This window comes from Amyelois transitella, chromosome 21, assembly GCF_032362555.1.
Source record: "Amyelois transitella isolate CPQ chromosome 21, ilAmyTran1.1, whole genome shotgun sequence".
In the NCBI taxonomy this organism is placed as follows: Eukaryota; Metazoa; Arthropoda; class Insecta; order Lepidoptera; family Pyralidae; genus Amyelois; species Amyelois transitella.
This window is the reverse complement of record NC_083524.1, coordinates 4,243,660-4,262,751: the sequence shown is the minus strand read 5'-3', so window position 1 is coordinate 4,262,751 and position 19,092 is coordinate 4,243,660. Positions and strand designations below refer to the sequence as shown.

At 34.1% G+C, this 19,092-nt stretch overlaps 1 protein-coding gene across 4 annotated transcripts in view; it reads right to left on the bottom strand.

Annotated features, from left to right (window-relative positions):
• Nucleotides 1–1,647: 1,647 nt before the first annotated feature.
• The window catches only part of LOC106138775 (ankyrin repeat and SAM domain-containing protein 1A), a 43,558-nt gene continuing 26,113 nt past the window's right edge, over nt 1,648–19,092 (bottom strand). For 2 of the 4 annotated variants that reach the window (XM_013340051.2, XM_013340053.2), the window contains 7 exons: nt 12,888–13,150; nt 10,666–10,902; nt 9,570–9,953; nt 5,698–5,976; nt 5,287–5,445; nt 4,241–4,378; nt 1,648–3,760 (listed from right to left, as the gene is read on the bottom strand). In XM_013340051.2, the coding sequence (XP_013195505.2) occupies nt 3,416–3,760; nt 4,241–4,378; nt 5,287–5,445; nt 5,698–5,976; nt 9,570–9,953; nt 10,666–10,902; nt 12,888–13,150 (1,805 nt within the window). In that variant the 3' untranslated portion in view covers nt 1,648–3,415. Of the gene's footprint in view, nt 3,761–4,240; nt 4,379–5,286; nt 5,446–5,697; nt 5,977–9,569; nt 9,954–10,665; nt 10,903–12,887; nt 13,151–18,337; nt 18,636–19,092 lie in introns of those variants that run through there. The other 2 variants (XM_013340052.2, XM_060950306.1) reach the window with 2 other exon arrangements.

Genomic DNA, 19,092 nt, shown 5'->3' with positions numbered 1-19,092 from the left:
TTGTGATAATTACTTACCTTTTTTGTTCGAACTTAGTAAGTTTCCACAGCCTGCTTGGTACAGTGGTAGTGTTCTAACGTCTGAACCACAGGTCCTGGTTTCGATTCCCAGACAGATCGTTATGAAGAACGAACTAAAGTTAGTAGGTATCCTGTAAGACTACTAAGCTTGGAACTTACTTTGGGACTAGCTCGATCTACATAATTATGTAATTTATCCCTTAGAAAATATTTATTTTTATATTTATTTAAGCTGGTGAATTGAAGACTCTATGATTACATTAGTGTAATATATAATTTGAAGCTTCAGATATTTCTTCCTTATAAATATATTGGATAAAAAAATATAATGGAATAATAAGTCGAATGTATACCTCTCACAATTTATTGAAATTTGAATATATAATATCATTAAATATGTAATTAATTATTTACAATAACCTTTTAGGGTTAAACAGGATTTAAGCCTACCATATAAATATAATAATATATGGTTATTATATAGGTACACAACCGAATATATCTTATACATACATATTATAAATAACATATTGAGGAGCACATATAGGTACGGAATTGTACTAAAATCGTATAAAATGTAAATTCAATAGGCAATGTAGATGACACTTTAAAATAATAATAAACTATTGTATAATTATACAACACTTCGTTATTGCGGCAGTGATTATTATATTTGGTATTGTTATGCATAATAAAGTATCAATACTTATAATTATTATTTTTCTAATAGTACACAGTATAACATTATAAATGTAGCATTAATATCCATTTGATTGCTTTCTAACTTATTAATTATATTACTTTATAGTTATCTTCTCTTTGGTATACATGCAGCTGCAATTTTCAGAAATTTTTATACAATTTTATGGTTCTTTTTACGTTAAAACTACACTCAATTAATACAAATGTAATTAGGTACGTGTGATTCGCGAATTAATGTAAAGGGGTATATAGGCGTATTTGGTTTAAAAATGAATATTTGTAATTAAAAAAATGTTCTGAGACACAATACTACTTTTTTCTAAATAAATAGAAAATACGCAGCATAAAAATTCTGATGAAAATCTGCAGTTTGATATTATTTGATTATAAAAGACAGGAATAATAGAGGTCAAACTCTTCATAAGATTTCTTTATTGCAGTGAATATAATACTCATATTAATTAGTGCCAATGAAAACTCACATAAAAATTTATCATTAATTATTAAAATTGAATTATTTCGTATAAAATCTAACCGCAACAAAATCCGCGATAAAAATCGTCCTTAGATCGACAGGACGGTTATATTCGAACCATTATTATCAAATACTAATATAATCGAATTATACTCGAACAAACCTAATTTGGTGTTTTTAATGAGCATTTAAGACGAATTCTACAGTTTGGGGTCATTTATTGGCGTATCTTCCTGTAATTATAAAATTTGGCACATCATAACTATTGGAATACCTTTTTTACCTACTCGTATATTTAAAAATCTAATTCACTCAATAATCATATATCTTAACATCATATGAAATACGTACTAACTTTATCAACAATAACATTTATAAAAAGCTTTGCTACATATACATATATTTCAAAATAAAATATATAAATATCGATAATAAATGAAAGAAATAGAAATCGTTTCAAATCTTTACTTTATCATATCACAAAAGAATACACAAAATCTCAAATAATAAATCAGACTTTAGTAACTTTATACAAATAATAAGGCCCAGCTATTTCAAAACTGTTGTTAACATCAAAATCTGTTGTAATTTGAGCAAACAGTTGCAATAATAGAACAGAATAATATCAAACATTTTTTTTTGTCATTAAGACATGATTATTGTACGCAAACAACTAATTTTAACTCCTTTATAACTACTACGAGCAAAATTAACATCGGAAGCTCATTAGTTTTTTTTTGTTGTGACGACCATTATAAGTAGACCTCTGGACATAGTTATAATTCTTCCTAGCTTTTAGGAATCAAGACAGGGAATAATCAATACTTATTACAACTCTACATGACAATACTAACCATGCGAATATGTGTAATATTAAATATGTTAATAAAAAAAAAATCAATATTGATGAGCAAAGCAATAAAGTTATTGATTCTCTAAATTAATGCATTTATAATTTGGAGAAACAATAACTTTATTGAATGAAAATACCTCTGGAAGGTGTACTTATAATTATAGTCGTGACATTAACATATAACATGATTTTGATATGTTTTATGTACTATATGTTAAGTTAGGCGTATTCGCGTCTCATAATTGTGATAGTATAACAACCCATCAATATATTCTTCTACATTCACTTACGTACTAATCTATTTACAACGTACTCTATTTACCATTCCTACGACACCAAAAACGTGGTAACGTAACATTATTGTGTATTCTCGAGATAATAATACTTTAGGCCTAACCGAATATAACATTAAATCCAAAACGCGTGATTGTAAAGCTAATTTTTTGATGTATAGGCTTCGCAGTGTGATTTGTAGTTAACGACATATTTTTAATATTGGTTTTATAAAACTGATTTTTACAAATGCCAGCTTTTTCAAAACTTAAGACGTCTTAATAATAAACACAGTTTGAGAATCTTAGGATATTGTTGTTTTGTCAGACTATGGAGCATTACACTATTTCATATTCTGTTACACTCATAGAAATAGCAATAATTATAAACTTATCTTTTTACGATTTCTATGGTTAAACTTTTACTTTTAAACATGTCAACGTAGAATTCGGCGCAACATTTGGACCAACAATCATAAAAGCAGCTTATATAGAGATCATTGTCAATATTATTGGAAAAAAAAAACTAGAATAAAAATTATTTTAGATCTTTTTACTCTAGATTTTTCCAATATCCAATAGATGAGTTTCGAATAGTAGTTATCGCTAATGAAACAAACATATACAATTAATAGAAACTACTATAAATATAATAACAGCCCCTAATATTTTACTATTCAATAGTAAAATTGATTATTTACCTAATATCGTACATTAGTTAAATAAATTAGGTTACGGTTCATAAAAGCAGAGTCAAAATCGAAATATTAGTTTTAAAATACAAGAATATCGTGTATACAGACAGACCAGCAGCACTTGGTATTACTCTGGCCAGTTCAAATACCCAAACAACATAGTTTACATCTAAATCGACAACACTTCTTTTTAATTCGAGAATATTTGTATTGTTTTTTAAATCTAAATGTTGTTGAAAGTTTTTTTTTTATAATAATTTCCTTTATAAAGAAAGACGATCAAATTTTATCAGATTTTAGATTCCAATTATTTGTTAACTTTTTTTTATGCAATAGTTCTAAGAAATTATGTATATCATTATATTCGTTCGACATTTCAGCAAACATTACCTTATCTTTCACAATTCTTCAGTGGAGGCTATGGGTGCTTTCAACAGAGGAGTTCTAGGACTCTTCGAGCCATCAGAGTTTCTGGCAGCCGCCTGGAAGTCTTCATTAGATAGCGATGCCGGCATCGGTACTATTTTAAGCTGGTGACCGTTCAACTTAATTTCTGTAATGGAATGTGATCTGCCGTGGTTGGTATTTGGTTTTTCTTTATTAGAGGTCGTCATGGGGTCGTGGGTTGGAGTTTTAGCTAACGATTGGGTCACTCTCGTTCTGTTCGACTGTTCCCTCAAAGCCATTTGGTAAGCCACTTCGAATGCCTCGCCTAAAGTTAAAATTACTTCCGTGGCTTGATCCTGTAATAAAAAAGAAATAAACAATGAATCAGTATTTGGAAGGTTTATTAGCTAAACAGCCTATAAAAGCCTACTGCTTGGCTAAGGCCTTCTTAGAAATGGGGGATTTGACCCATGGTCAATACGCTGGGCAGGCGGGTTGGTGACCGCAGTATCTCTTGATTCTGGACTTTGTTGTCATATCAGCGTAAGAGGGGCTGCTGCTCACCTTGTTAATTCCTTAATCACCTTACCAACGGGATGATAACGGGATGATATTCTGCACGGACGGTTCATTATGTCAACTCAAATAGAACTCTGATGACCTTTCTGCATACATGAGCAAAAATAGGCAATATAATATTTTCGGCTCTGAAGGGTTATCTTCAAACGTTGATGCTTTTGAAGTTAAGATGAGGACGTAACAAGTACAATAGCCGTCCCAAAGAATCCAAAGACAATTATGACATATTGCTAACAAATGATGAATATTGTACTCACCATAGTAGCAACTCTGAAGACATGGCAGTAGTGGCTCTTGGTGGCGTGGTCCTTGGTGATGTAGGCGAAGTGAGTGAGGTCGTCGGCGTCCTGACACGCGCAGTGGATGTTGCGGATCTCATGTTCGCAGACCAGCTCCTACGTGGAAAAGACATTTTGATTCAATAAATAATAAAGATAATCATGGCAAACTATTTCCGTTCAGTAACAGATACAATCAACACACTTCATTTAATTATATAAGTATCAATGAATGTAAATATATTTTTTCTTGTGTATGAGTTTAGCGTATAAATGGATACTTGAAATTTCCTATATTGAACATTTAAAAACATAACAAAAAAATTAATGAAAAATAATAAAACGGAAAGACCAAACAAAAATTAATTTCAACAGTCAATTCATAATAAGGTACACACTAAAATAACAAAGTTAAGTAAAAAAAATTTACTTTCAATTCGTAACAAAAAACAAATTTAATCAAAAATCACAGCGTTGCTTGGCAAGCATAATAAAGAAAAAACACTAATTATCCCACTTAACTAACCGTGAAGACTTCTAACACAAAATTTATTGTACAAAGGGGAGAAAAAAAAGCAATCTTTTTTTCTAGAAGAAACAAAAGGCAAGATTGGTCACTGGTCCGATCAAGTGTGAAGAATGTTCCATAATTAAAAGTCAAGCGACCGGGTCCGATCTTTTGTCGGTTGGTCTTGGTCAGACGGTGCCCTTTTCTCAAAGGGGACCAACACGGCCCCAACACACTTCGGCGCATCTCAAAGAAAACAAAGATTTACAAACAAAATACAGAAAATTGGCTAAACAAATGGTAACAGTGTGACTAATGGTGAACCCTTATATTTTGTGAATTTGTTTTTTTTTTTTTTTTGCAAAAAAATACTTGTTGTTTGTCTGTTGCAAATACACAATTTATTAATTGTGCCAATCTTTACGAAAAATCAACATATTTAAATGTACAAAAGATGGTTTTAATCCAAAAAATATGTAAAATAGGCGGCAGAAACTGGTCTTAAAATAAAACTCACCCTAGTAATAGTGTTAAGGAACTTCACGCCTCTATAGCTGATGGAGAGGATGATGTCGGGGGAATCCCGGGGTTCTTTGGTCGACTTCTTCAGCTTCTGTATGGACTTCTTAGTGGATTCCGTCCCCCGGAGCTCTTTCACTACCGTGGAGCCCAGGTACTGTGAGAAATAGAATTATTGATTTATTCAATCATCAATCACTCAATTGTCTTTGATTTTTATCAAAAGGTAGTATATATGTAAATGTAAGAAAAGAGAATATTTAATTGAGAGGAGTTGCACTGAATATTTATTCGCACTGTCTCAGGAGATAAACTTAAATCACTAACATCTAGTGCATGTTTCATTAATACTGATAGAAGTAAATAGGTAGACTAAACTAGTATATATGGCAAAAGAAGACTAACTTACATTAGCGACATACGTCACCGCCCCAGTCACCAACACGAACGGCTGATGCTTCCACTGGGTCTTCAGAGCCCCGGGCACCCCAACGAGGAGTTCTGAAGGCGCTCTGATCTCCAGGTCCGAGGGTCTTGGCGGTTGAGGAGCAGGCCTGTTCTTTTTGCTACGTTTCAACGTCTCGCCGCCAGGTGGAGCCAGTGTGGGCACCACTGGAGGGGGCACGGGCTTCAGATTTTCAGGCAGCTTTTCTTTGATTTCTTCTTTGAGCTGTTGTATGTTGTTCTTCTGTAACAAAAGTTTAAGTTAATGGATATGTAGGGGCTATTTTTAGAACCCTTCAACTATTTGAATAATGTAAAATTTGTGGCTAATACAAATTAAGTAGAGCACGTTTGAGACGTATAAGAATAACGTGTTCAAACACGTGAAGTATAACTTGAGCTGTCTATTCTATTCTGTATATATGTCATCTGGGACGAGACAAGAAAACATGTATATATGTAAGTACAACGGTACACGAGAAGAAGTATGTTCTTCTCCTTCTATCGTACCTTACTAGTTAAAGAGTATGTTTATTATTTTTTCCTCTATAACAGTAGTGACAATCATACTGACAATATTATTCCGTACCGAATCGCTCACCTACGCGCGACACTAGACGAACCCTAATTAAATCCAAAGTGACAATCACACTATCATATCAAGTGAGCGAATGACACTTCACACTTCACAAGTGTATAACAAAAGTGTCACAGCTCGAAAAAAAAGATAGCGGCAAATTTTAATTAATACACTAAATGAGAGATACAAAAGCAATTGCGAGTATGAGCCGTCTAATTTGCAGTTAGTAGTGACATTAATAAAAAAAAATTGAGGCAGTATTGCGAGTGCCACATTCAGTTTTGTGAATAGCATCATGTTCCATCGGAGTGAACTTGAATGGAGGTAACTCTGTGGCTTTACATTTGGTTATTACCATGTGTTCTCGAACGTGTACCTTCTTTTTAATTTTTTTTACTGACTTGACTCCCGATTTAGAAGTGTATACCTATATGAAATATCGTTATACCACAGATAGTAGTAGGGACTACGTAGTTATATCAATAGTTACGGAATTTGTTTTTTCACTAAAAGTCATTATAGTTCAACGTACATAAAGCATACTGAAGTTTAAACAGCGCGGAAAATTATTGAGATTCAGAAAGCGTAAGATCAACTAAAAAAGTAACGAACCCTTACCCAACAATAAATTTACTTTTAATATTAATGGTACACCTGTGCTAATATGTCAATTTATTTTACCAAATCGACATACTAGCATAGCGAACCAATAAATTAATGAATTCACTCGTTTTCAAATTCGATTCCGAAAAACTTCGACCCATGGTAGGGCCCAACCTCTCGCATCGAAACCTGCGGAGCGCGGCATGAATAGACCCCGGTGAATACGCGAATTGAGCTCTAATTACCTATACAAGGCCGACGACGTGTGAAATTAAAAAAATGTGCATTCCCGTTGCAGTTACGCATGTGTTGTGAAAACCCTTGTAGATGAAGTTTTCGCTGTTATTGATATATTGTACAAAACGTCATTGAAATATTTTATTTAAAAGATTCGATGGTAACGTAGGTACTGAAAACGATGAAATTTTCGAAGCTCTTAATCATGAGATTTTCAGATTGTATCTCTAACTATAATGCTTCAGAGCCGGGCTTAAATCCTAAACAAGAGTAATCTGTTTATTGAAAACCATGTAATCTGAAGGACACAAAATAAACACACAAGTTAGCCCCGTTTTATGTTGAAATTTATTTCTTATGTTAGCTCTTGAAACACGTGGTACGTGATAGGCAGAACAAATAAGAAGTGGGTGGTCTTCAGTCCAAAATGTCCGCAATTTCAAAAGGGGCAAGGCCTCAAATCTTAAAGCATTTTAAGTAAATTGTCACCTTAATCCACGATTATAAGCTATCAAGTATAAGTGAATTCGATGCTTTTTCCATCTATATAAAATCCCAATTAAACACCAATAACCATACAATTGGCTGACACTTCGTCAACCCTTCAAACGCGTCACGTCAATCGTGACACCTGAGGGGCCGCTTGGGTGACGATCGGGGGCCGTATGGGGGGTTGCCTGGCTACCACGTGATTACCGCTAGATGAGCAATCTGATGCAGATTAGCAGTTTTAATCGCGTCACGTGTTAGCAGGTTAATTTTGAACGCCCTCGTCTCAAAAGTGAGCAATGTTATTAGGTGTACTTAACGATAGAAATTGGATTTTAAAACCCTACTATCATCTCTTTTCCATAACATACTCTCGATTGCATTTTTAAAACCAGGGTTGGCTGTATAACCGGCCAAACGTGAGTCGAGCATATAAAATTTCACTAAACATTGACATAACAATATCGAAAATCTGTTTAAGTAACCTCTTTTATTATCATTTACAACTGATTCAACTAAACATTTATTCAAAATATATTTATCTCTTAGTAACATGTAAGATTGCTTTATTTTTCAATTACTGCACAATTTTAGACATACCTACATACGCACATGATGCCATTAGACTACATAACCATAACTGGACATTTATTCAATGATTTTATGCCGTAATGGACAAAATAATGGTGCTTCAAATTATTTAAACCTTCCCCAAAAAGATCAAATAAAGAGCAGAACTTATCGCACTTGCAAAGGTAAATGTAAAGAGATTGAACATCGCCCCAAAGTTAGGGGGTTGCCGTGCGACGTAGCACGTGTAGGTAATTGGTGTTAAATGAGCAATCTTTATTGAATGCAATTATATTTAAAAAACTACACTTGACTATCTATAATAAATGAAATATTTATTTCTCCATAATATAATTTGCTGCGCCTTTATACACGAGGACAAAGGTGGTCGAACGGTTAAGGTACCCACCCGATTAAAAATATATGCTAATTCTACCGATTTACCAATGTGTAGGTTTATATAACCGATGCTCTTACAATTGCTGCTCATTCAGGCAACTAGATGTGGAACCACGATGTAATATGGGTAAAGTTCCTCTGCAAAGGTCACGGAGGTCAAACGGGAGTCGCTTCGTGTGAGAACCTGACTCACCCATTCCAGGAGGAATCTCAAGTGGACCATGATTTACGGTGAAGTTGAAAAGAATAAATGTAATACCCAAAAGTATAGAGCGCCGGACAAAACCTACATACATACACACGTCTTTTTCCGTTACGAGGTATACAAGGTCTTGAAAAGATTGAAAGGCCACGTTCAGTTGTGTGGCTTATTATATGATTGAGATTCCAATAATGACAGGTTTCGAGCCCTTCGCCTAAAAGACAAGCGGAAGAAACCTAGATAATAATACTTCACTAGACACTTCAATTGCTACATTCAACACCCGACACATTTACGAGGACACAAACGGCTATAGACAGTCTTTGAGAAGGACATCCTCTTTAAAATTAATTCAATGCTCGTAAAGCACAATAAAAGTTTTATGCACCTGAACTGCAGTTGCGTCGCGTTGCATATCAAGTGCACTTCGGTATATGATTGAAATGAATAAATTTTAAACCTTTGCCAGTATATTGGCATCATATAATAATGTTTGATAAAATTCACAGATCACGGAAGATTTTTATATATAATAAGTAAAATTTTTTCAATTAATTATTAATATCTGAATAATAATTCTATTCTTAAGCCACTTAGCTAATTGTCCTAGTTCCTGTCCTGTCTACCCCGTAAGATAAAGAAGATATATGTACTTATATGTATGCAATATATGATTTATGTATGAATCTTAATCTGATAGAAGTATTCGCTTGACTTATGCTAATAACTTATTTTAAGTCTATGAAACGCCACTTACCAAGGTACTGAGATCGGCACTAATGTCTTCCATATTATTGATAGGTCCATTCTGTTCCCCCGAGACCGACGCCAGGATCCTTTTCCTGTGACCGGCCTTGTGGATCTCCAGGACAGCCGTCAATTCCACCTCCCAAATCCTTTTAACTCTATCCATATCAACATATAAATGTTTCCTAAACGTATCGCTATATTGATCTAAGTTAATGTTCCTCAACCATTCTTCTACAGATTCGTTTTGATTTTTACTTATATTATTATTGTTATGATTATTGCTTATTTCCGCTATTTTCAGAGGTAACTGTTTCGATGATTCTAGAATCTTCTGTCTGTCGTTCTCTTCTATGCCCATTTCTCGGAGGTCATTGTCGTCTAGGATACCGTTCTGAAACAATGAAAGAATAATTTATTTGTGATAGAATGCCCTAAATTATCAAGTAGAATTTTTTAATACAAGGTCATACTGACTCTCCGAAAATGTAACTAGGTACACCCAAACTTTATAGTTCATGAGAAACTTATAAATATAATTAAACTATTTATTTTAAGTTTCGTTGTGTTATTTTTCCATAACACAAGTGATCATTTCAGGGTTAGCCATGAAAATTGTTATAATTAAGTATACTGATTCATCATCAAACCCGTTGGTCTAAAACCCTCTGCCTGTGTCCAAACTTTCATATTTTAATTAAACCACGCAACGGATTTTTTTTGATGCAATTCATATTATGTATCTACTAAATTTATCCCCGTAAACTACTTAACATACTTAACAAGTTAAATAAAAGCTTTTAATATATCAAGCCGTGTATGCCGTGTGGTTCCCGGCACCAATACAAAAAAGAATAGGACCACTCCATCTCTTTCCCATGGATGTCGTAAAAGGCGACTAAGGGATAGGCTTACAAACTTGGGATTCTTTTTTAGGCGATGGGCTAGCAACCTGTCACTATTTGAATCTCAATTCTATCATTAAGCCAAATAGCTGAACGTGGCCATTCAGTCTTTTCAAGACTGTTGGCTCTGTCTACCCCGCAAGGGATATAGACGTGACCACATGTATGTATGTATGTAATATATCAAGAAATATCACTTACAATAAAATCGATGTCATCGAACCCGCTCTCCACAAAAAGAGGTTCGTAATCATGAAGCCCCATGCCCGACAGCCAGAGACCCAGGTTCGAAGCCACGGAGGGGCTCAGACTGGACTCGGAACAGCTAAGGCCGAGTCGGGACGTGAACTCCTGCTCCAACTCGGACACGAATACTGATTCCCGGACCAGCTTGCTACCAAACGACGCCATTATCTCGGAGATCTTCGCCCATTCCTCCTGTCGACAAATAAAATAAATTTTTATAGCTGTTGCACACAGCTGGGAATAGCTTCTTAACTTGGGATTCTTCTTTTAGACGATGGAAAAGTTACCTGTTTCTAATCTGAATCTAATTGGGCGTAAATTATCCAACCAAACGCCCAAGCAAAGGTAGTGCCCAACACGAAAGTTTTACAAAATTCTACGCTATAAACGATGCGCGGAAGATTTTTATATACGTAAAATTGCTACTACGCATTCCGGATGTGTCAAACTCTAAGGTCTTTTGCTGGGTGAAATAAAGGATACTAAACAACACATTTAGCTCTGCATGTAGGTAAAATGAGAATTGCAGCTTGTTACCACTTCTTCTGCACTGACGCCTTGGAAGCGGCAGTAAACTTAGTTTTAAGTAATTTATTTGACGTCAACCAATTTTGTGAAACAAAAAGTTTTGACAGTTATTAAGCGATATGAAGTATGCTATAATAATGAATAATTTGAATTTGAAAATTAGGTTATCACAAATCAGTTACAAACAGGAGTACGAGTATTCCTTTAGTTACACATTTTGACTTCTTACTACAAGTAAGTATATCACTTTAATCAATTATTCACCCAGAATCGTATGACGAGAAAGAGTAGTTATTCTAAAAGGAATCACACGTCTTATAAACCTCGCATGTTATATTCAAAAACATTTTTATCCATATCAATGTAAAACGAGTTTACAATCAAAACGGTGGAAGAGCTTTTAATTAAAACACGTTCAGCATTACCATTTGAGATATCTAAAACGACGTATTTATTCCATATCTTTACGCTCATTTCATAACAGCTGGCAGCCGTGTGACAGTTTAGCACCTGCCTACCTGCATGTTATTATCGGCAAAAATAAAATAAAATTGACACCAAAACCAGTTTGACTAGACACTTGCACTGTATAGAACTGCATACGATTCATGAGTCCAGTTACATTGGTAGGTATTTGTATGGGGGCGTCTTGCCCGCATATGCGCTTTTTTAATCGCATGTTGTGTTAGGACCAGTAGGACTGTGCGTAAACAATAAAAATGATAAACTTCTTGTTTTTTTTTCAGAATGATATTTTTTTACGTATTTAAATGAATAGTACCACCCTATCCCATGGATGTCGTAAAAGGCGACTAACTAAAGGATTGGACACATCAGGTAAATGAGGGGTTTACCCAATCCAGAATCATGGTCGAAAAGCGCATCCTGGGCTTTCCAAAGAGATCAGAAGGGATCTATCGACATAAGGTAATACTAATATTTTAGTAGACACAGCGACGCAACTAATGTAAATTTTTTGTAATCATGATAATGAATCATTTATTTTAATAGTGAATCAATGTACCAAATTAAACTCGATATGCCTTGGTCGATAGATAAGACAAATCGTTAATCCATTGTCACTGTTTCTCTTCTAGTGAGGATCATTGCATGTGATGCAATAGCGATGTCGATAAACTTTTGGGCCATGCATTTTCTAAGAAGTCAATAGCACATTAGTTGGTATTTGTTCAGGTAAAATATAAGGTTTTATCACTTTGCGTGATGTGTGACACAAAATGGTGGTAGAATGAAAAGAGAAAGATGGATAGCGCAAAGAAAAGAAAGATTGGGGAAGGAATGAGAAGTAAGATGGCAAGTGACAAAACCAATGGAAGGAATTAACAAAGTTTGCCGGCTCAAGGAAAAAATGGAAAAAAAACAAAACAGGTATACTTATATATACGAGTATGGTCCATAGCAACGCAGAAGCACAACTCTATGTAAAGAGTAATATTTCGCTTATTTTGACATCATTCACCAAACGAAATTTTATTTATGCTTTTTTAAGCATTATAACGTTTTTACTATTGACATTATTAAGAAATAAGTAATCTCATTGCGATCTCATCACAATTAGATTACTAATTTCCTAGTCTAGAAAACAATTGATCAGAAAGTTCTAAAGAAAAAAAGACTTAAAGCCTCACCTGTTCATCAAACGGGCTAAGAATCGACAGCGACTTATCGCCACTCTGGTTGGAGCTGGTCGTGTTGCTGCGCCGCCTGACCTCGTCCTCGACACCGTTGACGTTCCTCTCCACCTGTCCATTGCTGCTGAAGTTACCCACTGGCGCCTCGGAAGGAGACGTATCGTACACGGACTTCAATTTGCGGAGGGTCTTCGGCCGTTCGGCTGGCATCGGCCGGAGACCGATCCCGTCGAGAGTGGTCGTTGAGCCTTTGAACAGGCCTGGGGACAAAAAATACATGTAGGTTTGTTGATTTAGGACTATTTAGTATCTTACGATATGGGCTAGGTTCCCTTGTTATGGCTGCGGTGGCCAGAAGTCGCTTCGTGTAAAAACCACTTCACCAATCCAAAATTATAGTTGAAGGTGTACCTCGAGCTTCTCTCACCACACGTGAGTATTTCGCCGAGACTAAGCCTTTTTTGATGTCAGACAAACACCAGATGCATTTTTTGTAAAAAGTTTTAAACTATATTATTGAGTTTGACATGTAAAAATATACGTGCAACTACATTTGCTTTTAATATAACTTAATTTACAATTAGCAAATCAGTGAATCAATGCGCAATGCAATTGCATTTAAGTACATGAATTAAAACTGGTAAAAAGTAGTTATAAAGTATAATATTTATATGTAGATACTGAATATCCGTCAATAGTTCATTTGCTTGGACAACATAGAACAAAATCCGTCACCACTATATTTAAATGTAACTTTAGCACCTGTTATAACAAAGTTACTCGTTAAAATTTCCAATACGTCTATAAACTACAAAAGGTGTCGCGCAGTCCACGGCAATTTGAAAACAGTTAAAAAAGTGAAACCACCACAGCATCGGTGCCAAGGCGACACCACGGCTGTTAGATTATCAAAACAACCGGTTTGCAAGGCTGACTGTTATCGTGAGTGACGACTGTGCTTCAAATATAAGTAAGAGAGTGTTTTTATTTATTTTATTTGATCTAATAGCTTTCGCCCGCAGCTCAGCCCGAGTTAAACCGAAATAATCGGTTTTCACGTCCCCTTAAAACGTCTAGAAGATCTAATTTGCCAATATTCAGAACAATCAGTTCAGTGGTTTAATTGTTAAGAAATACCTAACAAATAAACAAACTTACTTTCGGATTCTTAGTAATAATTAGGATTGGAACGATTTTTTCGATCTAAGTAAGAAGTTCTTCATCAAAATGCAGAAGATCCTATTAGATAGAGAAATTTATTATAACGCTTGGTGTTACGATCTTAATTCTAGTGAATCTAAGTGATAATTCGACAAAGATTTACGGTCAATTTGTGGGCCTACTCAAATTTCCTTAAGCCTACAGAATGTTTACATTTCTTACGTTTTAACTATGAAATACAGAAATTCATGACGTTAGACGTAAGTGGCCTTAAGTGAAGTGTAACCATGATCATTGATCATTGTAGTTGATATGAATCGTTAACCAATGCTCTACACCTATCGAAGAGTGATAAGGCTATAGATTTGTGCCGATTTTTTCCAAGTTCAAACATAATCTTGATTTATTCTACTAAATCAAGTGCGTGACACATAACAATGTATACAAGATGAATTGTGTTTAAAATATTTTGCAATGATGTGCCCACGACATTATTTTATTCCCAACCTTTGTCACCACTCCGTAAAAAAGCCAGCATGAAGAGGCAGTAGAATCCTGCAAGTAGTTCAAAAGTTCAAGCCATTATTGCAGTTAAAAATTGGGAAGGTATTTAAAGAAATTAAGTCATTTACAGTATACGTACTATAAATTTCATTTCCAATATTTTTGTTATGAGGAACAACGTAGTTTGGTATAACTTTCAATATAGACTCATCACTAATACCAAGCGTTAAGCGTTTTTTCTGCTTCTATCAAATTTTATGACCAAATTAGCAGTGACACCCTGTTCGCTTATATGAACAAGTTTAATATTCTATGTCTTATCTCACAATATTTAGTCATGAAATCCCAAAATGCTTTGTTTATTTTTCCTGTAACCAATTTCCTGCGTCCATTGTATTAAACGATCCGGATTCCGGTTCCTTCGATCGATTTGAGAGCTATAAACAGAATGGCCATTGAACTTCTGGAAGAGATTACGAAAATATTTCGGACTACTGTAATCGATTACATGGTTAAATTGTAAGATTGTGTGAAAAGTTATTAAGTATTTAAAAAAATTGCAAATGTTTTTAAATACTTAATTTAATAATACAAAAGTTTAGAATAAAAGTTTATCGTACTTTTGAACCATTAGAATAAGTTTTTCCAAAGATATGCAAACACTTTAATAACTTAATAGTTATGTCAAAAATTATTATAAATACAACTTTAAATCTAGTTTTAATTTATTTAGAGTAAGTCTTCTTGTCGACATTAGACAATAGTTTTAGTGTCCTTTACATTTGCCAGTGCAGTGCGATAGCAGGCATAATTTCTCCACTAATTATTTTAGGATCCGTCCGGTATCGATTGGTCTAATTTTTATACAACTAAAACAAACACCGCCATTCGACCCAGAAACGCGGGAAACCAGACGGGAAACACATCAGACTCAGGATATTTTGGGAGAAATCAACATTGCAAATACTGAACATGATGCAGCACGCATTCCTATTAATTAAGGTCAATTACTTGGTACAGACAGAAAATCAATTTGTGTGCATGTAAGTACAGTGATAGTAAATATGTATATTTATAATAATTTTAATGTTCTTAACGTTAACGCGAATCATTCTTATTTTATATCAAATATTAAATTTGTATTAGTCTTGGTGGAATAAAGTATATTGTATCCATCTATGTTATACATTTGTATGTTATTGAGATTAAATAAGTAAGATACAAGTGAATCTGACCGGACTAATTCGTGAATACTTACTTATGGCGTTTGGTTCCCGGCACCAATGTTAAAAAATAGGACCACTTCATCTCTTTTCCATGGATGCCGTAAAAGGCGACTAAGGGTAAGGCTTATAAACTTGGGATTCTCCTTTTTTGCGATGTACTAGCAACCTGTCACTATTTGAATCTCAATTCTATCATTCAGCCTATCAGCTGAAAGTGTTCTATCAGTCTTTTAGCACTGCTGGTTCTATCTACCCCACAAGGGATATAGAGGTGATAAGGATCTGCAAGCATAAATCTACCATGCTCAAATCAGAGTACCTATATTCACAGATCATGTTACATATTATGACAATCAAAACATAACAAGTCCTTAAATTGTTTAACTTTCGCTGAGACAGGGACACAATGCTACTGTTGAATAATGGCAACTTAATTGAAACCATTCTCTGTATGGTTTGTGAATTAAACACTGAATCGATTCGTATAATTAACGTTATGCCTTGACAATATTATTCGACAATATTTTAAAAACATTAATCATACTTCAGTGAAATGTGTTTATTCAAAATATAGTTAGGTAATTCATATGTTTTTTATAAGTTGTGTTATCAGTTTACGGAATACGCAGTGTCAAATGCTTAAATACGGAATCTTAGTTTCAAACAAGTTTTATATCTCCTAGCATTAAGATTAGATATACTTTTCTAAGACATACTTCTGCAGTCTTACTAGACACCTGAATAATAAATCTGAACAAAGTTATTCACCTGCGTGTATAACAGTATTTCATTTTTACATTTATTATCAACGTAATTTTGACACTTTGTAACACTAACATTAAATGAATAAAAAGTGATAAATGTCAGTAAGCAGAAGCAATTACAGAAAATTATATTAACAAATGTTATTATTTACAAAGAAATTTGTTTTTCACAAACATTGCATGCTAAGACGTAAAATGGCAGATGTTAAGTCTAAATTAAATATCACCTGTAGCCAGACATTATGAGCAGGTGTTGTTAATGCCTACAAATAAGAAGCGTAAGAATAAACACTTGTAAGTACAGACAGGTGAGCTTTTAATATTTAAAAGAAACTGTTTCCAAAGTAATGAATATTTCACATATATGTAATTTAATTACTTTAATGGTAAAGACCTATAACTGAGCCTATCAGGACACAAATGCAAATTTTCACAAGCCAAAAGCAACGAAAAATCGCAGTTACCTTTTCACCTCTGTGATAGTAAAAACTAAAAAGATCAGGTCACGGCCAAAGGTGTACAGGATGCCATGACAGTAACAGGAGTGAGAGCGTCTGCCGTGAACAATGGTGTTGAAACAATAGCCCATTGTGGTCTATTGTAGTCATGTGTGGCAGCCCTGGATTTCGTGGTGATGCCACTGATGCCATAATGATAGAGCTTATCGGGGATTTAGAGTGGAAAGAACTAACGAGGGAAAATGTTTATGGGCAAGACCACCTTGGTAGAGGAATATATTACCAGTAATTTAAACTTAAGGAACTTCAAGTGAACCTTATCCTCTTACTTAACTATTTGCAAGATGTTCTTTACAAAAAGGGTTACAAAATGACATAAATTTTCGTATTTGTGTTCAGCATTATAATACATAAATTAAAATACTTCTATGATGTAGTTAGGTTTAACCAGTCGAATCTGTTTTGAATGCAAAATTAAGTTTATTCGGCAGACAAAGAGGAAGTTGTTGGGTGTCAAGGACAAATTTTAGATATTATTTACCGATAAATTCGACAACTCTGTTCTGATAATCAAAAAAAAAAATTGGAATAAGACTTTAAGGTCACGGTTTAAATAAGATTTAACAGTTATGATTTAAAATAATAATACCTATCCTTATTAACTCGAGTCAAAACTAGGAAGTTATTGCTTAAACAGTGAGTACAGTAGAGTCATAAACTGAAAACATGGAACTTACTGTTTAGTTTAACGAGCCTATTCAAAATGTAATGAATGTTTCTTTTACGATCAGTATAAAACGGCTCTCTTATAATTTCATATGTCATTATAAGGAAAATGTTTATTTAGAAATATTATTCAGGCAATATATTATATTTTGTGACTTATCATCCTCTGTGGCTCAGCGGTAGTACGCTTGTCTGTGACACCGGAGGTCCCGGGTTCGAATCCCGGCCAGGGCATGATGAGAAAAGAACTTTTTCTGATTGGCCTGGGTCTTGGATGTTTATCTATATAAGTATTTATTATAAAATATAGTATCGTTGAGTTAGTATCTCGTAACACAAGTCTCGAACTTACTTCGAGGCTAACTCAATCAGTGTAATTTGTCCCGTATATATTTATTTATTTATATTTATTTATTTATCATGGATTCGCAATGCAGTCATTGATAAACTTCTTTTCCCAGAACAAAATTGGAGTCATAAGAAGCATGTAGACGAAGTTAAGTTCTTATAAGGTAAAAAATACAAATTATTTTACAAACCTAAACAACTTTTAGAAAAAAACATTATATTAAATGACCTTTGCAAGTAACGACTATAATTTTACTCACAGTTTCCCATTAGTGTAGCAGTCATTAAATATTCCAACGGGTTCGGCCGTCATCTCTACATTAGTTAGATTTATTTCTTCAAAATATCATTTCACAGTGAGTTCCCACGGCACATTTCCATAATCCACTGCATCCAAATTCGAACACAAATGATGTTTAACTGATGATATTCGGTGAAACGTGTTCTGTTAACCGTGTAGAAGGTACAACTAGTGAGAATGAAGTAATCGATGGTATAATCTTAAGCAATGCGACCGATGAGCGCGTCGCGGACCAACTGCCGAAGCGCGGTATTGATAAGAATGTGCGAGGGCAGACGTCACTTATCGTGGCCACTTTATTAATCTGCATCAATTTATTCATGAAGACAATTGTAAGGATGTTGGCGGACTGCCTTATTGCCAATTTGTTTATACAATATTTAAATATTGTGTTAAAATTGATATTTTAATGATAAAATTAATTACCATTTATAAAGTACTTATATTGAGTTAGGTTATAATGAGAAACTAAATGCTTATGATGACGACATCGAAAAAACTATAAAATTTAATTGCTACGAGACGTACACACTTGACAATGTGAAAAAATATTATTCTAGTTGACGAAAATATCGTCACTTGTAAGTAAACATAACAAGAAAAAAGAACTACTTGCTTAAGAGAAAATTTGTTACGTTCCTATATTAAGTCATTCAAACTTATGTTATGACAAATACATTATAATATTTTCGGAACTGGAGCAAGATTGATAGA